Source organism: Schistocerca gregaria, chromosome 7, assembly GCF_023897955.1.
Source record: "Schistocerca gregaria isolate iqSchGreg1 chromosome 7, iqSchGreg1.2, whole genome shotgun sequence".
Lineage (NCBI taxonomy): Eukaryota > Metazoa > Arthropoda > Insecta > Orthoptera > Acrididae > Schistocerca > Schistocerca gregaria.
This window is the reverse complement of record NC_064926.1, coordinates 275,529,809-275,552,884: the sequence shown is the minus strand read 5'-3', so window position 1 is coordinate 275,552,884 and position 23,076 is coordinate 275,529,809. Positions and strand designations below refer to the sequence as shown.

Here is a 23,076-nt window from a genome sequence, read left to right as displayed (position 1 = left end):
ATGTAAAATACACACACACAGCTGTGCACCTTACACTGTGCCAGCTGAACATGCTATGTCAGTTCCGATAGTGGTATTGTATTGTGTGTGTGTGTATGTGTGTGTGTGTGTGTGTGTGTGTGTGTGTGTGTAGGGGGGAGGGGGGGTTACCGGGCACGCACACATGCGATTTTGCTTATTAAGGGATTTTTCCAAAAACTAGGATGTTTTCAATCTTTTTTTGTACATCTGTGAATGTGTCAGTGCTTATATTATTTGCTAAATGGTCTCCCTTCTGCTTAAATTATTTACATTTTGCCAGAAGTTTCCTTATTCGAGTCTCAAGCATAATAACACAGAGACACAACAACTATAATCATAATCTATATATTGAAATGATTTTAGACATAAAAATAAACTTATTATGTAACTTATAAATTTTATTCTCTGAATTTTAAAATCCTACTATGTATTCTGATATGTTGTGAAACTGAAATACTAACCCCAGTATCTGCTGTGAGAGGCCTGTCAATGGTGTGATTATTCACATCTAATTCGGAGTGAGTCACAATACTTGTGAATGAGTTGTCACAATGTGACACAGACTCCAGAATACTATCATCAGTAGTGAACAATATAGTCTGTAAAAAAATAATGTTCATGTCACATACAAAAAATGAAAGGAAGATAAATACAAATCACAATTTCAAAATGTACATAAATTTGGAGAATACGGAACATGGATAGTTAAGGCTGTAGGAAAACAGGTGTGTTTCAGACATCTAACATAATTATAAGCCAATAAATATTATATGAGCCAACTAATAAAGAAAAAAAATTAAATATTTTAAGAGCTGATAGAATTGGGGATTCCAAGCCAAAAAGTCCAATCAAATATATTCTGTGCTGCAAAAGGTTCTGGAGAACAATACTTGTTAATCTTAATGACTATAAAAAAGTTTATTTTATAATTTGTCTGTCTGTGTTAGTCATTATTATTAGATCATAATTTATTTGTCAAGTTTCAAATTTACTGCTGTCCAAAACAAATTTTAAAATTTTCACAATTAATCTGATAGAATTCAATCAAGTTTCAAGAGCACCATCATTAATTTTAATGTGCTTTTGCAGTCTTATTGGAATATGTTGCACTGCTTGTTTTAGTACATGTCTTCATTCATTTATAAAGATTGCAGTAGCCTAGTAGTTCATCTCACACTTAAATTGTTTACTATATAATTCTGCCTTCAACCAATATCATAAACCAAAATCTATAGATGTTAGTTCATGAGACAATGGAGGCCACATAACAGTACTATTATAATCAGTCCACTGATTATGGACAGCAAAGCCTAGCATGTATGATGGATTCGGAGGACACGCAAGCATGTTTCAATTCATGTGACCAACAGTATAACCTGTAATTGTTGGAGTAATAGTGTCCTGTCATTCATTTCTTCGCCATAACAGGATCTATCTTTGCCATTATTACTGCCAATGAAAGAGAAACAAACTTGGGATTTGGTTTCCATTGTATGATGTCAAGCTGTCCTGACGATGTTACTAGTTATAATGTGTGCTATTGATTTTATCCACTGTACATGAGGATTCATTCATCAGACAATAGTTTTCACAACATATCATCATGGCTAGTATTTAACCAAAAGCTCAAGTTATGCATCACTGACTCCAATGTGAAGATGTTGCACAGCGTGTAGATGAAATGGTTACAAGCATTCTGTGAATAATGTTCAAAGAATATTGGAACATGCACAAAGATGTCACATAAGAGTATCAAATTATTTACAGCATTTCCATAAACTAAAATAAATTGAGATAAGGACATTAAAAAATTAGATGAATGAGTTATTCCCTAAAGAGATAGGTTAGCACAATAAAATATACTTTATTCTAAATAGAACTGTCACTACTATACATCACTGAAACATCATCACAAGAGATCATTCGCTTCAGTACCTCATCATCAAACAACAGCACTGCTTATTCTTGAATTTATTTCTGCTATTTGAAATATAATCAAATTTATCTTTATTGATATTATCTTTTATAAATCAGAAGTGAATAAAGGTGCCTTGTTTTTGCCCAGCATGAAGGAATAATACAAGTGGGTACTGATACAAGGATACACTGTCATCATTCCAAAGTTGGATGATTCTTATGTAAATTATTTAAAATGGGATGCAGTGAAACTCTACTTTTAATTACCAGCTATGACCTTCTCTACTGATTCTCTGGATAATACATCTTTTTTGTAATAATGAGGCCACTATGAATGTCCACTTCAATAGCTGAGTGGTCAGCTTGGTTGATTGTCACAAGAAGGATTTGGGTTTGATTCCCAATACAGCCAGGAATTTTCCCTTGGTAGGAGGACTGGAACAGGGTGCAATCAGCCTTATGAGGCTACAGCAAGCAAGTGGGCATGTTTTAGGTTTCATCCCCATCTGATCGTCTCCAAATTTAAATAAAATTTTGCATGAGAATACTAGGAAGGTTTATCTGCAGCCAGTGAGATGTCAATTTTCCAATTTGTCAGCACATGATTTGCCATGTGTTCAAACTGTGCCAGCTACGTGCAGTTTGTGTAAGAGGTTTAGTCATGAGCACAGTATTGCACAGAGTCTCGTTGGGCCATGAAATGGTGCAAATATTAAGTGGAGTTTGTTTTTATTTGAATACTGGATGAAATGTATCCATATTTTTCTTGTATAATGGCAGATGAAGGTCACATGAACAGTAAACGCACAAACAGTGACTTTGAACAAAATGGTGGAAGCCCTGAGAGGGCATATAGCCACACTCTTGGAGACTAGAGCAAGATAACACGGGAAATGGGAAGCTGCTGCTGCTGGGCAAGCAAGTACATTCTGATTCAGGGGAGACCAAACCTGTGTTGGGTACATCTGACCCATCCATTGATCCCACAGCAGCTAACCTTACAGCATCATTTTTGGGAAAAGCAATTGAGGATGTATCTGCTTTTATTGATGATGTGAAATCTGCCACAGAAATGGGAAAATAGTCAGAGGAAACGACCTTAAATATTGCTAAATTGCAGTTTGTAGGCAATGCAAAAATGTATATTATGTTAACATAAGACTCTTATTAAGGTCATAATGTATGATTAGCTGCCTACCGGTCTTGTCCAGCATTATTATAAACAGAAAAGCACAATGTTTCCCAGAGAGAAACTCAGTAGCTATTGCAGAAAGACAGTGAGTCCAGTGAAGTATTTCTTTGACAGAATTAGGAAATTGAATGCCCACATATATGAGCTAATGTGCAAAGCAGATGTCAACAGAGTCATCCTGTGTGAGGCAGAGGATAGAGTCCAAGATGTGTTTGTAAGGTGTATTTCTGCCGACATGTCAAGAAAGGTCAGAATGGAGAACCCAAGTGATTTACCTGCTGCCATTAGGATTGCCACACGAATAGAGAATATCGACATTGTTACATGGAGGCAGAGTGTGACTGTGGTGTTTTCTCAGCTGGGATAAAGCATTACATGTGTGGGCATATGAGCCACACCGGGAGCAGTGTCATCTGCCAGAATGTTATGAATATGGAGAGGTAGGCCACAAGGTGCAAGATTTCTGGAAGAAAATGGGACAAGCAACGTCTGAATAATCAGTCATCAAATGGGAACAGGGATGCCTCATCCATCACACCGTTAGCAATAAAAAATGAGACTGCAAAAACATATGTGAAGGGAGAGTGCAGCTTGGTAGGCAAAGTGGATGAAGATGAACATACATTTGTAGTGGACACAGGGGCTCATATGTCTGTAGTCAATATGGATGTCTTGAGAAGAAAGGGATTGAATTCTCCACAGTATGGATTGTGTGGAGTGAGTGGGGCAACACAGCTTAGTTTTAGCATGGGAATTAAGGGTTTTTTGGAACTAATGAAGAAGTGGTGGCTTGTAAGCAGAACCATAGTACACATCAGTGATGTGGATAGAGATTTCATGTTTCCTCTCAACCTCAATATTTTGGTGTGAACAAAGTGAATCTGCCAAAAGGTCTGCTGAGTGCTAATCTGGAAGTTTTAGAGGAAGACGACAAAAACAAGTTAAGTGAGGACTTCTGCCACAAGCAAACTGTCAGCACACATGCAATAATGTAAAATTTTTATAAACAAATGGTAGGAAAGTGATGCAAATCTGAGAAGTATGTTACCAGCAACTCCAGTCACACAGCACAGGATACCCATAGGTAATAATGCTCCAGTGTATAAGAAAACATACAGAATTCCAAAATGTAGGAATAAATAATTGAAAAATTAATCAATCTAACACCCAGCAGACGGTATTATTGAATAGAGTGATAGCCCATAGGGATCACCTGTTACTTGGGTCCCAATGAAACGCACAAGATGACGTTAGAAAATGCAGATTTTTCTGTAATTATTGATACTTTAATGCACAAGCTATCACCAATGCATATCCCATAGTGAACAGAACAGGGACTCTGGACAATTTGAGTCAGTGCAAAAACTTTTGCAATGAGGGTTTGAAGAGTGGGTATCATCAACTGGAGGTAGCACTGAAGATCAGCTGAAGACAGCTTTTATCATTCCCTAGGACCATTTCCAGTACTATCCAATGTCATTCACAATAAAAAATTCACCCAAAAGTTTTCAAAGATTACTGAATGGGGTACTCAGAGGATTAAATCCGACACAATGTACAGTTTATCTTGATGACACTAAGTATTGATAAATGTTATTTTGCACCAATTTAGGTAATTATCTTGACCATGTGATTTATCAGGAAAGAGAAAGAACAGGTAGACACTTAATCTCAGCAGTTAGGAAACTCCCACCACCACAGACAGCAAAGAACTGCAACTTTTTGTGTCTCAGTAATTATTGTCATAAATTTATGAAGAGCTTTTGTGAAATTGCCAAACCTCTGCAATGAAATGGAGCAGAATTTGAGTGGTCTACCAAATGATGAACAGCATTTGTTCGATACTTAGAAACAAGCACTGACATCTTGTCCAGTTATGATATTTCCAAATTTAGAAAAAGAATTCATTCTATCTAGCGATGTGAGTACTATGGTGCCTGGTTGAATCCTCAGTCAGAGCATAGATAATAAAGAACTCCTGTAGTGTACACGTCCTGACAGCTGAACAAAGCAGAGCGAAGTTATTCCACAAGTGAGAAGGAAACGTTGGCTGTTATCTATGGTATTTCTTACTACCATTGTTATTTCTGTGAACAAAAGTTTAAAGTAATAACAGATCATGCCACATTCAAATGGTTACTATGATTGAATACCCGTTCCAGTAGACTGATAAGATGGGCCCTAAGACTGAGAAATTTTGATTACAAATATTGCACAAGCTGGGGAAGAGGCACACTCATGCTGATTGTTGGGAGTAGAAAAACTGCAGTTCCGTAAGTGTTGGGGAGAAGCATTGCTGAGTGGCAAAACGTCCAGGATGCTGATTGTCAGATATTCCAAATCACAACGACATACCATTATGCGCAATGGCTTATTGTGTAGAATGACCACATATCTGGTTGGTTGGAGATTTGTTGTCTAGCATTCTTCTTCCTTCTTCTGGGTGTCCATGGTTTGTACGCGAGTCAGTTGTCTTGCATCTTCAGTCCTGAGTCAAAGGTGTTTTGTATAGTCAACCTGAGTCTCATTCAGTTGCAATGGGAACAGGGTATACCATTTTCATTTTGGTCTGGCAACTGTGGAGCAGAAAGAACAGTGTGAAGCCTGGAGTGTCTTACTTTACTGTGTTATATGTGAATGTCACAATGGGCAGTGCTGTATCTTAGTCTCTCCGTTCAACGACAATGTACATCACAAGGATATCTATCAATGTATTATTAAAGTGTTCTGTCAGGCTACTTGGCTGTGAATTGTCATCTTGCAAGTGATGTCACAACATGCAATTATCTCTGACACTATTCTCGACTGGAAAACTTTTCCATTATCAGAGATCACCACTTGAGATGCTCAGTTCTTAAAAATGATATCTTCTACAAGGAGCTTTGCAATTTCCAGAGCTTCAGAAGTCAACACAGTGTTGGTAGTGTTCATGACACTGAGAGAGTCTGTGCAGACTATTATCTATAGATTCCTATTTGTTACCTTCATGACACTCTCCATGAGATCAATTCCAAATTGAGGCTGGGGGGGAGGGAGGAGGGAAGGCACTGAAGCATGGTACCAGACGTCCCAGAGGCATTCCTTACAGTGGCTCCAATAGTGTCTAACAGATAGTTAGAGACCTGGCAAGTGATACATGCCTCTGATTCTGTTTAGAGTTCTCACAAATCCCACGTGATTAGATGTTGGAGCGGTCTGGGAAAACTTCACAACAGCTAGCCATACATGATCTGGGATGACAAGCAACCATTTCCACAGCATTAGATCATAATTCCTTTTACACAATGTCCTGTTTATTAATTGGAATTCTCTTTGGTTAGTTCCTAGGATTTTCGGTAATGTTAACAGTTTCCCACTGTTCAGTAGCTATGTCATTTAATGAAGCAATGACTGAGATTTTGTCCAAGCTGCTGTGTTCAGCCCCAGAGGATTCCCTGAAAGGCAGTTGGCCTTCTTGTGTTTGCATCCATTTTTGTTTAATACTGTGATTCAATATTCCTGAAACATCAGTGCCCATCTTGCCAGTTGAGCTGAGGGATCCTTTAGGCCATGAGCCAGCGCAGAGAATGGTGGTCCATCACAATACTGTATGATTTGCCAAATAAACACAGCTATAACTTGTTGATGGCTCAGACAACTAAAAGACACTCTGTTTAGAGTCCTCGCGAATCCCATGTACCCAGATGTTGGAACACACTGGAAAAACTTCAAGATACCTGGTCACAGATGAGATTGGATGATGAGCAACAATTTCCATGCAACTGGATCACAGCCCCTCTTATACCATGTTGTTTATTAATTGGAACTCTCCTTTCATCAGTTCCTCCTTTAAGACTTCTATGGTTTTCAACAATCCTCGAGCTTCGCTCTGTTCAGCTGCTGTGTCTTTTAATGCATAGATGACAGATTTTCTCCATGTTGCTGTATTCAGCCCAGAAACTCATTGAAAGGCACTTGGTATTCTTTGCATCCACTTTTGTACAATACTGTGACAAAGTATTTCTGAAGCCTCAGCGCCCATCTTGCCAGTTGACCTGACAGAGCCTTTGGGCTCGTTAGTCAGCATAGCGAATGGTGGCCAAACACAACAGTGTATGGTTTGCCAAATAAATATGGCCGCAAATCACTAATTGTCCAAACAACTAAAGCACACTCATTCTCATCCGTACAGTACTTCATCTCGGAGTACGCCCGGAAGTATAAACTATCACCTTCTTGGCACCTTCCTCCCTTTGTACAAGGATTCCACCTATCCCATAACTGCAACCACTGACATATAATTCTGTTTTCGCATAATCATCATTCAATACTAGGACTGGAGAGATGTTAACATCACCTTAAGGACAAGGAAATATCTAATTGCACCGTGTTCCAGGAAAGAATGGTGTCACCCTGCAGTAGTTCTTGCAAGGGACATGCCTTCATATAGAAGTCTTTTATGAACCACCAGTAATAGAAGCACATTCTGAGGAAATCTCACTTGCAAGGGATATGCCTTCATATAGAAGTCTTTTATGAACCACCAGTAATAAAGCACATACTGAGGAATTCTCACACATCAAAAATGTGGCAAGGAATCAGAAAATCTCGGATAGGTACATTTCCAGATTCAGGTGGAAGCTTGCAATCTGAACACTCTTCAACACAGTAGACAGATGGCTTAGATGTTCCTCAAATGTCTCCGGAAAAACAACCAATTTCACCCACATAGAAAAGAATTTTAAAGTGTCAAAGCAAGTTGTCCATCATATGTTCAAAGGATGCTGGAGTGTTGCATAGTCCAAATGATACAACTTTGAACTCATAGAGGCCATCAGGATTTATGAAGGCAGTCCTTTCCTGTTATCACATGAGAGGACTCTCTGAGGATTCAATAACACCACCCTGCAACACTTTCTCCACTTTATCCAGAATTATGCATCATTTAGCTTCAGACATCCTATACAAGTGCTGGCTAATTGGTGGATGTTCACCTTTGTCACCTGTAATGCTTATTATGATTATTATTATACAGATTTCTTCTGTGAGCCTGAGAAGTGTTATAAAATCAACAAATACTTCACAATTTATGTGAGCATTTACACTGACAAAGAGAACTTGTCTCGTTGATGAAGGTGAAATAACATCTTCAATGGAAAACAACTGCTTTGGGCAATCTTTTGTTATATATACTTATCGGAATAGCTTCATCAACTTGGAGCTCCACTCTTCCACAGCGTACAACTGTTTACAATGTACCGTCAAACGGGGTGATTTTGGACACCGAGGCAAATTCGGACAGTATGGCTTATTTGCTCTTTGCCACTGCATAGAAACAAAGACTAGTTATTTTAACATTTGTGCACCAGTTATTTTAAGCGCAAAATTGCATTTATCGCTTTCCACAGTTTCCCTAGGTGAATAACTGACGGACAGTCTCAATGTTAAAAATCCATGCATTATTGTAAAGTGGAAACTTTGTATTGTTGCACCAAGCGGGAAATTATTGTAACCGTAATTGTCGACGTGCTGAGTACCTAACAGCATTGAGACAATTTATGTACAAGATTGTCGAGTATCTTGTGCAAGTTTATAAAATAACAACGGTTTTTGTAAAACTGTGCACTATGTGGGGTGATTTCGGACAATGCAAAGAACATATAAGAGCAGGAGAGATGCTACAATACGGTGTAATTATGATCCGGAACTTTTAGATAAATCTGTTCATAATATTCAGAGTGGTAAATTACTGTACAGAAAAGTGTGTGATTTGTATGGTATACCTACATCAACCCTACAAAATAAAGTGCAGAAAGCACATCCGAAAAAAATGGGAGGACAGCCAGTGCTAAATAAAGAAGAAGAAGAAATGTTGAAGCAAGATATCTTGAGGGCTGCACATTGGGGATTTCCCTTCACTAAATTGGATATTAGATATTTAGTTACACGCTACCTTGATAAATCTGGCCGAAAAGAGAAGAAATTTCGTAATAATTTGCCAGGAGAAGAATGGGTGCATTTATTCCTCAAACAACTATCAGATCTTTCCATTCGCGTAAGCAAAAATATTAAATGAGCTCGTGCAGAACTTATCAGTAATATATAACATTGATTACATCATTTCATATCACTTATTTGTAACAAAGGGCTATCTTAAAATGTGTAAGCCACCAAAATCAAATAAAAAGCATGTAGAAGTTTAAAATGTCAGCAACTGTCCGAATTTGCCCTCTATATACTGTAACTTCGGACAGAGACTTAAAAAACACTTGTGTCTGAAATCACCCCAATCCAAGGGGTGACTTTGGACACTTTATTTAACTGCCTCAGATAAATATACCTACACATATACTTTCTGGTTCTGGGATATTTTATTCGTTACACATATACCCTACAACTTCCATAATAATCAATTTCATCTAACAATATATACAAAAGTTACAATCAAAATAACAACAAAACCGTCCCAAATCACCCCGTTTGAAGGTATGCAAGAAGTCCCATCCAAGAATAACATTATGACTATACTCTGTCAAAACAAAAAATTCCAAAGACTGTGTTCTCTCATCGATAGTTATTCTTACAATATATGTTCCTGTCAGCTGGACATCAATGATAAGTATTCAGCAATACAGAAAAAAAGTCCCCTAGTCGACTAATTTCTGAACTGGTTGGCCACTGATGGATCAGTTGATGAGATTCACTGCCATTTTGGTAACTGTCAACAGATGGCTGCCTTGCTTGGTTTTCCTCAACACAATGGCTAGGTAACCTGCTGGTACCTATGAACAGTGACAGGGACCAGGTAGCGTGTGTTGGGGCATGACCTCGTCGAGTGTACAGCAGTAGGCTTCATCAAACAAGTTGACCATAATCATCGCAGCTGACTGGGATGAACATAATTGTCATGATGGTTAATGGCAAGAAGTGTAGTAATTGTCAAACAACCACCTTCTTTCTCTGATGCAGCATGTAACGTGTATAGGGTGTCTGCAGTGGAAACATACCAGTGTGTTGTCCTCTGTCCTTCTGTGGGGTGTTATACTTGGCAGACGAGATGGTTGTACCTTCAGAGGTCAGATGCTGGGTTGTTGTTTGACAGCTGTTGCACAAACCCAGGATGGCTGAGACCATTTTTCCTGACACATAGGAATTGTGTAGGAGACTGGTGATAAAGACTGATACATGTCTTTTTCTCTATTACCTCCCAACATAGGAGATTGACATTAATGGCTGCTATCTCTTGCTTACTTGGTCAGAAATTTCTGGCTGCCATAAACTGCTATATTTCTCCTGCTACTACCTGGCATATGAGACCGACAAGGTCATTGTGGTCTTACACAGATACCATAGGGACCACATTCAGAAGCCAGTCACACTTCTTTTGTTTGATTCTTCTCTGTTACATTTCCTCAATCCGTTGGCAACATCTGATTTTTTTCTTGTTTGTTGTGACATCCTTAACCAGAAGAGTTTGGTACATTTCTCCTGCAACTCCTTTCATCACGTGAGAGATTTTGTTGCTTCTGTCATATTCAGATTCACAATGTGGCATAGGGACGAAACATTATTTATGTAGAACTATGTCATTGCCCCATGAAGATGGGCCCTGTTCTTCAATTGTTCATCCACTAAGCAGACTTTCTGCTGATTGTCACCATTCTCTCCATTGATCTTGAACCACTGCTGGGCTATGTTGTTCCAGTTGAAGTACACATTTCCCAAATACAGTGGAACATTAATTTTATGTTCTCCAGTTTTACATTTCTTGCAATTCTACACCATACATTCGTGGCCTCTGTGAAAAACCCATAAGATCAATGCTAAAAATTACCTGTTTTTATGTTTCTTCCTAGTACGATTTACTCGATTATATGTTCTTACTCGATGTCTCAGTTGACTTCATCCCATTTTCTTCCTACTGATACCGTATTTACTTGAATCTAAGCCGCACTCAAATCTAAGCCGCACTGAATCTAAGCCGCACCTGAAAAATGAGACTCGAATTAAAGGAAAAAGAAATTTCCCGAATCCAAGCCGCACCTGAAATTTGAGATTCGAAATTCAAGGAGAGAGAAAAGTTTTAGGCTGCACCTCCAAATCGAAACAAAGTTGGTCCATTGTAATATGAGACACAATTAAGGTCGAATGAATGACACTACACCTACAGTAGTTTGGTTCGAGTCGTACGCTTAGCAGTTAAGCTTTATTAGGTAGCCCTTTGCTATGAGTCAGGCGCTCCGTCCGTATTTATAGGGGTACATCTACATCTGCATCTACATCTACATCCATACTCCACAAGCCACCTGTGTGGCGGAGGGTACCCTGAGTACCTCTATCGGTTCTCCCTCCTATTCCAGTCTTGTATTGTACGTGGAAAGAAGGATTGTCGGTATGCTTCTGTGTGGGCTCTAATCTCTCTGATTTTATCCTCATGGTCTCTTCGTGAGATATACGTAGGAGGGAGCAATATACTGCTTGACTCTTCGATGAAGGTATGCTCTCGAAACTTTAAGAAAAGCCCGTACCGAGCTACTGAGCGTCTCTCCTGCAGAGTCTTCCACTGGAGTTTATCTATCATCTCCGTAACGCTTTCGCGATTACTAAATGATCCTGTAACGAAGCGAGCTGCTCTCCGTTGGATATTCTATATCTCTTCTATCAACCCTATCTGGTGGTGATCCCACACTGCTGAGCAGTATTCAAGCAGTGGGTGAACAAGCGTACTGTAACCTACTTCCTTTGTTGTCGAATTGCATTTCCTTAGGATTCTTCCAATGAATCTCAGTCTGGCATCTGCTTTACCGACGATCAACTTTATATGATCATTCCATTTTAAATCACTCCTAATGCGTACTCCCAGATAATTTATGGAATTAACTGCTTCCAGTTGCTGACCTGCTATTTTGTAGCTAAATGATAAGGGACCTATCTTTCTATGTATTCGCATCACATTACACTTGTCTACATTGAGATTCAATTGCCATTCCGTGCACCATGCGTCAACTCGCTACAGATCCTCCTGCATTTCAGTACAATTTTCCATTGTTGCAACCTCTCGATACACCACAGCATCATCTGCAAAAAGCCTCAGTGAACTTCCGATGTCATCCACCAGGTCATTTATATATATTGTGAATAGCAACGGTCCTATGACACTCCCCTGCGGCACACCTGAAATCACTCTTACTTCGGAAGACTTCTCTCCATTTAGAATGACATGCTGCGTTCTGTTATCTAGGAACTCCTCAATCCAATCACACAATTGATCTGATAGTCCGTATGCTCTTACTTTGTTCATTAAACGACTGTGGGGAACTGTGTCAAACGCCTTGCGGAAGTCAAGAAACACGGCATCTACCTGTGAACCCGTGTCTAAGGCCCTCTGAGTCTCGTGGACGAATAGTGTGAGCTGGGTTTCACACGACCGTCTTTTTCGAAACCCATGCTGATTCCTACAGAGTAGATTTCTAGTCTCCAGAAAAGACATTATACTCGAACATAATACGTGTTCCAAAATTCTACAACTGATCGACGTTAGAGATATAAGTCTATAGTTCTGCACATCTGTTCAACATCCCTTCTTGAAAATGGGGATGACCTGTGCCCTTTTCCAATCCTTTGGAACGCTTCGCTCTTCTAGAGACCTACGGTACACTGCTGCAAGAAGGGGGACAAGTTCCTTCGCGTACTCTATGTAAAATCGAACTGATATCCCATCAGGACCAGCGGCCTTTCCTCTTTCCTCTTCCTATTTCACGTGCATGTCTGGTTTGAATCGATTGCTTATTTTGCGTTAATCTGATAAGTGCCGTTTTCTTTATTATAGGTGTTTACGTCACTCTAAGTTGAAAATTCATTACTGTACTGTGTCATGCATTGTTTGTCGCATTCTGATAGTGTGTGTTTACGGACTGTCGCCGCTTGCGACATGACTTACTTTTGTGCGCGCTACCGCCGCTTACAATTAGAAAAAAAGAGAGAGAAATCATCTCATTAGCGAAACAATGGCAAGAGATGAGTATTTGTTGTTACTTATACTGCTGCGTTCTTTGATAATGATCAACAAGAACCAAATAACAGACTGCGTATGATAGAACATGTTCCGAACCAGAGCTAGGCGAAAATTTTTCTCCCTTTGAAAATCTTTGTGGCCGCTTCTTTAGTACATCAGATTCTGCACAGAATTTAAAAATCTAGTCAGTTGCTGTGCTTCATTTCTGACTGTATCACTATTAGGCATAAGAATAATACGAATATAAATGTGACACGATACTATATTCTTCCGCATTTGCCCTTGTCTCATTCTAGTTTTGTTGTTTATTAGGCAGACAGGATTTAAATGAGATATTAGCAAACACGAAAGAATACATGGCAAAATGTTTATATTCGTATTATTCTTATGGTGAAGAGAATACTGTATGTGATTCACATTTCATCAGGTTCCTATTAGCAACCATCTCTTCTCGCAGGTAGGAAAAAATTCAGAACGTAGAGTTTCCCATATTGACAAACATCCCAAACAGTCTTGCCAGTCAGATTTTCGTAGTACATTGAAATTCTGCTACATTCGAAGATGAACAATATGGAATTTGTATTTACTTCGTTGGATAATGTATGAAAATGTAGTGGTTGAAACTAGGAGAAAAAAAGCTAGTCTTCCACCTTTTTTTAAAATGTATTTACTGACGCAGAGGTTTTGGCGCCAGTATTTATCTTTGTGCCTACAAAGCATGCCTGTGTAGCGCTACATATATTTGATGGCAGAAGTTAGTTGTGGCAGCACCTACCAAAATTTTTCAGAACTTCCGCTTGCTTTGCACTCGATTCTAAGCCGCAGGAGGTTTTTTGGATTACAAAAACCGGGAAAAAAGTGCGGCTTAGATTCGAATAAGTACTGTATTTGATGTGACTAAATAATAAGTGGCACAAATGACAGAAGGTTAGCACCATGGGTGATTGAGTTACGGGAATATTTGAGGCCATTGTGAAGAGGGGAGACGTGAGAGTGGAAATGCTAATGTAATCCACTATCGGCATTGCCAACACAATTTGCAACATTTAGCTGCACTGTGCGCAATGACAAAATAAAAAATTGGCATGCAGCGAGTTGCGAACCTATAACTTCCAAGTCAGCTAACCATGATGTTATCTTTTATGCTACACCTTACTCATCTGAATTTTCTTTTGTGCAGTAAGTATCATAAAAATCTCATGAAGTCTTACATCGTTGATGCTTTTTTAATTTACATTTAATGATAAGCATGACGTATCCGTGCTATACTTTTAATGCACCATTGCTTTGAAATGGCCTACTGCGCATATACATCACACACTAGGATTTATTTATTTATTTATTTATTGAAATAACAGGAAATGAATAATCGAAATGCACACAGTTAACACAGGGGTTGTTCACAAACGCTTGCAAAAATCGATAGGCATCACAACTGCAGAAAGTAGTAAGAAGCTGTGTCCACAGTCCCACTAGAAAAATGTTTCTGTTTATCACACCTGTTTCTGACTTTGTTTCTGTCTACACTGGCAATAAGCACTTCTCAGTGTATCTGCATTGGTATTTTTGTATTGTTTTTGCTTTGTCTGCGACATCATGTCCAGAGACAAGGGAACTGTGATATTTGCTGCTGCATTATTAACACTCAGAGGTTCATGCAAACAAAATGAAAGACATTGTCGCCATTCATTCTTATTTTTTTATTTATTTATCGTGAGCTGGTGTAAGCTGCTGCCAGCACACCAATCGGCAAAGATGTAGCACGAAGATCAATAGTATATGCTTCATCAAACATGCATATCACGAGAGAGAACAGAGACAGACTCACAAGCAACATGCCGCCAACACCATCTTGAAAGCCAAGTATACAGGCCGCTGCTGCTAACCAAAGTGCTCAGTCACTGACTAACTCACATTCTGGTTTAAATAAAATAGAAAGAAACTTCCACATGGGAAAAATATATTAAAAACAAAGATTCCAAGACTTACCAAGCAGGAAAGTGCCGGCAGACAGGCACATGAACAAAACACACAAACACACACACAGAATTACTAGTTTTCGCAACCGATGGTTGCTTCTTCAGGAAGGAGAGGGAAAGACAAAAGGATGTGGGTTTTAAGGGAGAGGGTAAGGATATGTGTGTGTGTGTGTGTGTGTGTGTGTGTGTGTGTGCGAGTGTACATCTGTCCTTTTTTTCCCCTAAGGGAAGTCTTTCCGCTCCCGGGATTGGAATGACTCCTTACCCTCTCCCTTAAAACCCACATCCTTTCGTCTTTCCCTCTCCTTCCTGAAGAAGCAACCATCGGTTGCGAAAGCTAGTAATTCTGTGTGTGTGTGTTTGTGTGTTTTGTTCATGTGCCTGTCTGCCGGCACTTTCCCGCTTGGTAAGTCTTGGAATCTTCACATTCTGGTTTGACGTACGTCATTCATTCACAGAGCAGTCTTAGGCTACGACAGTATATAGCATTGGATTATAGCAAGATTACCAATATTGTCTGCAAGAGGAATATTACGGATGATCTTGTACCACGATACATGGACTCTATTCCAGTTAAGTAAAAACTTGTGGTTCATGTAAATAAAGAACATGTTAATCCAAGAGCGCATTTGTGTTGTAGAATGAGGATAACAGCCACCAATAAAATCCTCTCCCTTGCTCCCTTGGTACAAGACTCTACAGTGGTGACGAGGATACTACACATTGTGATTTGTGAGCTGAGGGCCATAAGCATCTCTCACTGTTCATAGTTTTACAGAATAAGATTGCATTTATCAAATAATTTCGTAATTGGCTTTAAAACTACAGTGTCATTTTGATGGAGAGTTTGTATAGTAGTTGGTAATGGTTCATAATAACATCAGATTAATTGCTGTAAGAAATTGATTTGTTGGTTTGCACAAGTCGTCATCTTTGGTGAGCAAAGACATACTTCAAAACAACTGGTGGGAAAACCTTGCTATTATGGGAACTGAATACAGAAGACAACTTTAGTTTCTGTAATTTCACTTGGACATCATCTAATGATTTTGAATTTCTGGTAAATATGATATCATTGTTTCTTAGAAAAAGATAGAAATTTCAGGAAGGCAACTACATACAACCTGGCTTGCTGTTAGTCTCTTTTTGTCGACGGGAGATTCATTCCAGAGCCTTGAGCATTTGTTTCACATTTCAAAGCAAGCTATGACAAACGACCTTATTTTGTTTTCTATGCAGTCTTTCTCAGTATTCTACAAAATGTAGTAGCAGTTTTAGGAAGAACACCTTGTTTTATTGCTGTTATTGTACTGCTTGCTTCACATATTCCACAAACAGTTCTGCCTGGTACAATGATAACAACTGGACAGTCTGCTGCCTCATTCATGGCAAAATATTCTTTCTTCTATTTGTTTTCGGAAAAAATTAACACAGCAACAGAAAATAAAACGCCTAACAACTCTATACAACAGACGACACAATGCAACACAAATATACACTTGCAACATTGACAACATTGTGTGAACCATTGTCTACCACTGTCTTCATTCCATTATACAGCTGATGGTTGTACATATTCACAACTGCGAATACATTTCATTTATTTCACAATGATTGTAGTCGCCGGAGTGCCTGTTCCTTTGGATGTGCATGCATGTCCAAAGCAACGTTGCACTGTAATTTGGAATAAAACAGGCACTGAATATCATATTTATCTGCTGAGACCGAGTTAGTGACTTTCAAGTAAAATGTCTAACCTGTATTAGAATATACATAATGGATGTATGAGTGCAGGCTGCAAATGCATGAATGATGATATTTGGAAGTTCTGGTCTGACAGTGAGTTGTGCTCAAATGGTCAACTGGTAAGGTGAACATTTGCAATAAGCGGGAAATCACAATTTGAGTTCAGGTCTGGCACAAAATTTCATTGTCACCATTCCATTAGATGGCTGATGGCTGTACATATACTTGCAACTGTAAATACATTTCATGTGTTCCAGATTTTGGTCTTGATAAGTTACACTTAGGAACAATTGGATTTTCGGGAATTCAGTGTGCCATTGACCTTTTAGAATTTTGAAACACTAGACAAAATCCAGCCTGACTAACATAAACTGATAAAACTACACTCTTATCACGACCACGACAGAGATTCAATGACCTGCTTCAACCAGGAAGATTTGCTGCTCACTCAGTTTGAGTCCTTGCAAAAGAACAGCTGTTCTTTTTTGCACAAACAAATTATATCATTAACAAGGAGTTATATGATCTTGAGAAAGCAACGGCAGCTGAATTAAGAAAGCTCATAAATTGTGGCCAATATAAAAAAATTACTGGTCTACTTCCTCCCTTGAAGACTACGCATGCTCATACTGATGAACAATTCAAACTGTAGAATTGGTAAAACTTAGGTATGTCAAGATTAGCCAATTTCTTCTAATAAGATTCACCAGACTACATAAAATGTAAGATTTGCCTAGTACATCAGTTGTAAATGTTAACACTTGTTCCAAAATGTTGGCTGAACCACAGGTAGTTGCTGAATTTACAGTAGCAACCACATGTTAAAAAATCTAGAAAGCTGAAACAGTAGATGCTCACATTAGGCAATGCATGGCAAAAAGAAGGGAAAAACTATTCCTGATAATTTGGCTTTCTACAAGGACAGCAAATTTAGATGAAGCGAATATGCATTAAGTGGATTGTTAAGTGTAAAACAACTAGTTTTTGGAAAATTAGTTCTTCATAGTCAGATTAAAGACTATAATTATGGACAAATAATTTAGGAGTGAAAGAGAACTCACTGAATAGCACAACCACTAACTCGTCGACACGAACACACAAAAGAGAAATAAAATTTGCTACTGTTTGGAATAATCCTTTGACAAGCTGGAGCACACACACACACACACACACACACACACACACACACACACACACACCTGTACCCCCACATTGTGCCAGCTAGACACACAATGCCAAGATTGGATGTTAGCAGGTAGACTTCAGTCCAATTAAAATTACATCTGTCATTTGCCACTGCAGTGTTGCCACATCTGCTGCTGGCTGCCACTCACTCATAGGCAATACACAATCACATTGGGTCACTTCACAAATGCTGTTAATAGGTACAGCAAAACAATGTTAGAAGTGGCCACTGCGAGGTATTACAGAAATGGGAAATACTCTGTCAACAGCTGATTTTGAGTGACCAATGACTCAACTGCACCAGACAGTATGTATTGTAGCCCTGAATTTAAACTCATGTCTCAAACTAATGATAACCTCATGACGTGCAATGTATCTGAGAAAACAACAATCAACAATGGCAGAACTAAAATCATGATCGCTTTGTTCATGGGATTTAAGGCCAATCTCTATGAGCAAACTCAAGACAGAAAAATTTCATAATATGTTTGTTTGCATAGCTACCTACTGCAGCAAAATTTCAGTTTTAGCATTAAAAGCAAACTGTAATTTCTTGCTGTCATTGGTTATCTGGAACTATCCTCTCACTGGCTACATATTACCAACAGCAGAGCACTCCTGGCTGACACTTGGTTACAGATTACAGATGACACAAGCAGATTCCAAAAGATAAAAGAATGATAGGAAGAAATAAAAGAGCAAAGAAAAAAATCAATATGATGATGAAAATTACTTGGCAAAGTATTAGAAACTAAACAACTATATTTAAACCAATTAACTGAATAAAAATGATAAAGTCTTTTGATTAGTCAGAAACACAAATAATTTCACTGCATTTAATGAGATTCGAAACTTTAACATTTTTCATATCAAGTTTACATGCTAATCACTAAGCTATGCCATTACAATGCTAAAAGTAGGTTAATTTATGAATCTGGTGTCCCAGTCACAACAATTAATTGACAGCCTTCAAAAATTTGGCTTTATCATGCAATGTTGTGCGAAGATTATCTAATGTACACCACTCTCTGTGATTATAATGATTGTATACATGACGCTGAATCGAATCTTGTGCAGAAGGATCCAGTAGTGTTTGGTTAATGCTGTGACTGAAATGTGTATATTTTGTTAACGTCATTTTATGTGTGTGTGTGTGTGTGTGTGTGTGTGTGTGTGTGTGTGTGTGTGTGTGTGTGAGCGCGCATGCGCGTGTGTGTTGTTTTTGGTGTGGATATCATGTGTGATGGCATACAAAATAAAAGGGCCAGACCCAGGATTCAGGATCCAAACACATCAAGAAAGGAACCTGGAGATGGCACTGGAAGTGAACCAATTGTTGTCGTATATGAAGATGGTATCAGTTCTTTCGGACATGTCGGAAAGAACAGATACCATCAGTGACCATGCAGCTCTCTTAGAATGAAATGATAATTAAATCAAGACCCTAAGCTGTTGATAGGTGTTGATATACATCAACGGGGACTGTTGAAAATGTGTGCCCTGACCAGGACTCGAGCCCGTGATCTTTTGCTTACATGGCAGATGCTCTATCTATCTGAGCCACTGAGGGCACAGAGGATAGTGCGACCGCAGGGATTTACCCCTTGCAAGCTCCCTGTGAGACCCACATTCCCAACTTTACATACACACACACTACATTCATAGTACCCCTGCCTATTACACTCATTAGTTGTGGCAAACAATCTTACTGAGTCCTGTAAGGGTTCGGGCAATACGTGTGCATCTTTCTTGTTTTTGTGTGCCTGTTAATGACGCAAAGTCACTACCCAGTGGGTAGTCTGGTTCACTTCTAAATTATTTATACTCTGCCAGAACTGTCCTTACTACAATTACTACACAATTTTTTTAGGTTTTTAAAATGTTTATACAAAACGCACTTTCAGACTGGAGCTTGTCCAGGGAGTCCACAAAGTCATTGCTTTGGAATGACTAATATATAAAAAATTAATCGACGCCTGACATAAGTAGAAGGACTCATGCACAGACAATGTTTGAAAGAGGCAATCAAAAGCTAGTCTAGCAATGCTATCAGTAAGAAACAGTGTATTTTGATTTCATTAACGGATATATAAAATTTAATCCAAAGGCTTGTATGAATATTCAGTTTAATTTTGATCACATATACATGGGCTTTTGAACTTGGAATGTTTCTCACATTTGGCATTTGGGAAAACTCCAATAAATAACTTAAATGATGACAACCAAATTAATAATTCAAATACACTCAAAAACATCTTCTTTTAAAAGTAATACCTGCAATTTACTTCTAGACTTTCCTTTACCAAGAACTGATATGTGATATAAATGTGCATCCAAGTACATAATTTCCTTTCCTTTTACATGTAATCTGGAATCAAGTTACAATAACAAGAACTATAGTCTGACACTGAAAGCACCTTCAATAAACAAACACAAAATTCAGAGCTCAATTGCTTGCCTCAGAAGAGAATGCTTCTATTTATACACCCATCGAATGTTCCTCTATCCACAAATAAGTAATTTCCAAATTCTTCCAGAAATTACGTATCTTAAATGATAAATAATTGCAGGGGACAGAAATCAAACTGGTGATCTCCACCATCACCAGCAAGCCCCTATAACCACTACATTGTGGTGAATGATGTATAGCACATAGCAATGATCCTCCTCACAAAGCAGTGACACACTGTTTTGGAATGGACTAAGCTTCTTGAATGTGCATCTAACCAGTGACAGTACATCCTCATATTCTAATCATTATTAAGAAAAGGATAGATTTCTACTCAAAAAATGGTGGAGATGCTGATTTACTGACAAGACACAGCAAAAATCCTGCTAAATAATTAAGCTTTTCAGCCCAAACATTAGGCAACATACATTCACATAAACACACCACACAGTAGTCATGTGTGTGTGAGTTGTGAATGCATGTGTATGTGTATGTGTACAGTCTAATTCAGAAGAGATCCATTTGGACAAAAGCTTAATTGTTTAGCTTTCTGTGGCACCTGTCTGTGACTCAACATCACCACTTCATCTATCCTTTTCATAATATCGTCATTATCCCATCCTGGACATTTCATTGTTTCATATTCTCCTCATCTTTATTGCTCTTCACTCCAAGAAAATTTTTCATCTGCCTGCAACGAGATTTTGAATTGATCATGCATTGTAAATGAACCATCTGCCCTAGGAGTACATTCCAAGAAAGCATCTGACATCATAAATGTGCTGATGAGTTGGAAAATCTGTTACAGCTGTTACTTTTTCTGGGTCAGAACAGACTATATATCCATCAACCAGGTACCCCAAGAGTTTTACTTCTTTGGTGACGAAGAAGCACTTTGTCAGATACAGGCAAAGACCTATGTAGAAGACATATTTCAACCCATTTGTCAAGCACATCCATATAAAATGCTGAAGTAGTTTTCCTTCATGTGTTCAAAGGTGGCCAGAGTATTGCACAGATCAAACGGCATAACTCTGAATTCATCCAGTCAATCAGTTAGAATGACAGCAGTGTTTTCCCAGTTTGTCTCATCAATCTCAATCTCTCATTACCCAATCTGCATATCTATAGCAAACAAATATTTTGCTCCATCAGGCAGTCCACAGTGTCCTCAATGAGTGGCATTGAATATACATTCTATTTTGTGATTTTATTCAGTTGCTGGTAATTAACACATAAAAGCTGGGTGGCATTTTTCCTCTTTACTACAACGAAAGGGAGATGACCAACAACATTCCGATGGCTGAATTGTGTCATTGTGCAGAGTCTCCTCCATTTTCTTCTCAGTTATCCACTGGTCGGCTGAAGACACTTTATTTCATGTGATCTGTAACATTTTCTCAGCACAACTGATCAATAGTGTGCTTTTGGGTATTCTGCCATGTTGGTGTTTCCATTTTATGCATATTATCTTGTCCAATGACTCAACCAACCTCTTCAGATGCTAGGAGTTTTGCTGTTATTTGTACTTGCTGCATGGACTCCAAGCATTCTGTGAATTATTGTTGATTTCATGCCACTATTTATAGTACAGCTCAGTTCACAATGCCCACTATGTGCTTTGACACTCTTTTGTTTCTCAGAGCTCAGACTGACATTCTGTGAAACACAAATTCTCTCAGCGTTTTCCAGCTGTGGTGGATGTGATGGCCAGTGAGATTTTAAGAATGCCAGACCCCAAGCATTATTTAAATTTAAACCTCCATGCAGCTTATTAGGTTTTCTGACATTTTTATTTCAACAGACTCTTTAATTATGCTGCCCCACAAACTTGGCACTTGCACCACAATACTAGTCTCATCGCATTTAATTTCATGACTATACTCATGGCAGTAGTCGGCAACAGATGACTTGTTTGGTTGTTTTAGCTGGGTATGTTGCTGATATTATTTGCATCTCTCCTCAACTGTTCTGTCCCTCGTAAGACATGTCACATAAGCATGGCATGTGATACACACCCGGATTTCAGAGAACTAGGTCATCTTTAACATTACAAAGAATAATTTTTATCTTAGTTGAAAGGAACAAAATACACAGAATGTCATTTTTCATTTTTCTATTGCAGTCTACCATTCTTTGCTTAACAACACTATTTGTAGGAGTTGTTTTTCTTAGTCTGAAACTATTCCAGCTTTATGGACCAAAGCCTATACCTCCAAATTTCTTTTGCGAGAGATGGTGATGACTTCAGGTGTGGGGATAGAGATCAGTGTGCATTGTTGTTGTTGTTGTGGTCTTCAGTCCTGAGACTGGTTTGATGCAGCTCTCCATGCTACTCTATCCTGTGCAAGCTTCTTCATCTCCCAGTACCTACTGCAACCTACATCCTTCTGAATCTGCTTAGTGTACTCATCTCTCGGTCTCCCTCTACGATTTTTACCCTCCACACTGCCCTCCAATGCTAAATTTGTGATCCCTTGATGCCTCAAAACATGTCCTACCAACCGATCCCTTCTTCTAGTCAAGTTGTGCCACAAACTTCTCTTCTCCCCAATCCTATTCAATACCTCCTCATTAGTTACGTGATCTATCC

The 23,076-nt window shown here is 38.7% G+C and overlaps 1 protein-coding gene across 1 annotated transcript in view; it reads right to left on the bottom strand.

The window, feature by feature from the left end:
* LOC126281215 (katanin-interacting protein-like) overlaps nt 1-23,076 on the bottom strand; it is a 288,539-nt gene that overhangs the window by 152,650 nt on the left and 112,813 nt on the right. Inside the window, exon 7 of the mRNA XM_049979962.1 lies at nt 483-620. Coding sequence (XP_049835919.1) covers nt 483-620 — 138 coding nt within the window. The remainder of the gene's footprint in view (nt 1-482; nt 621-23,076) is intronic.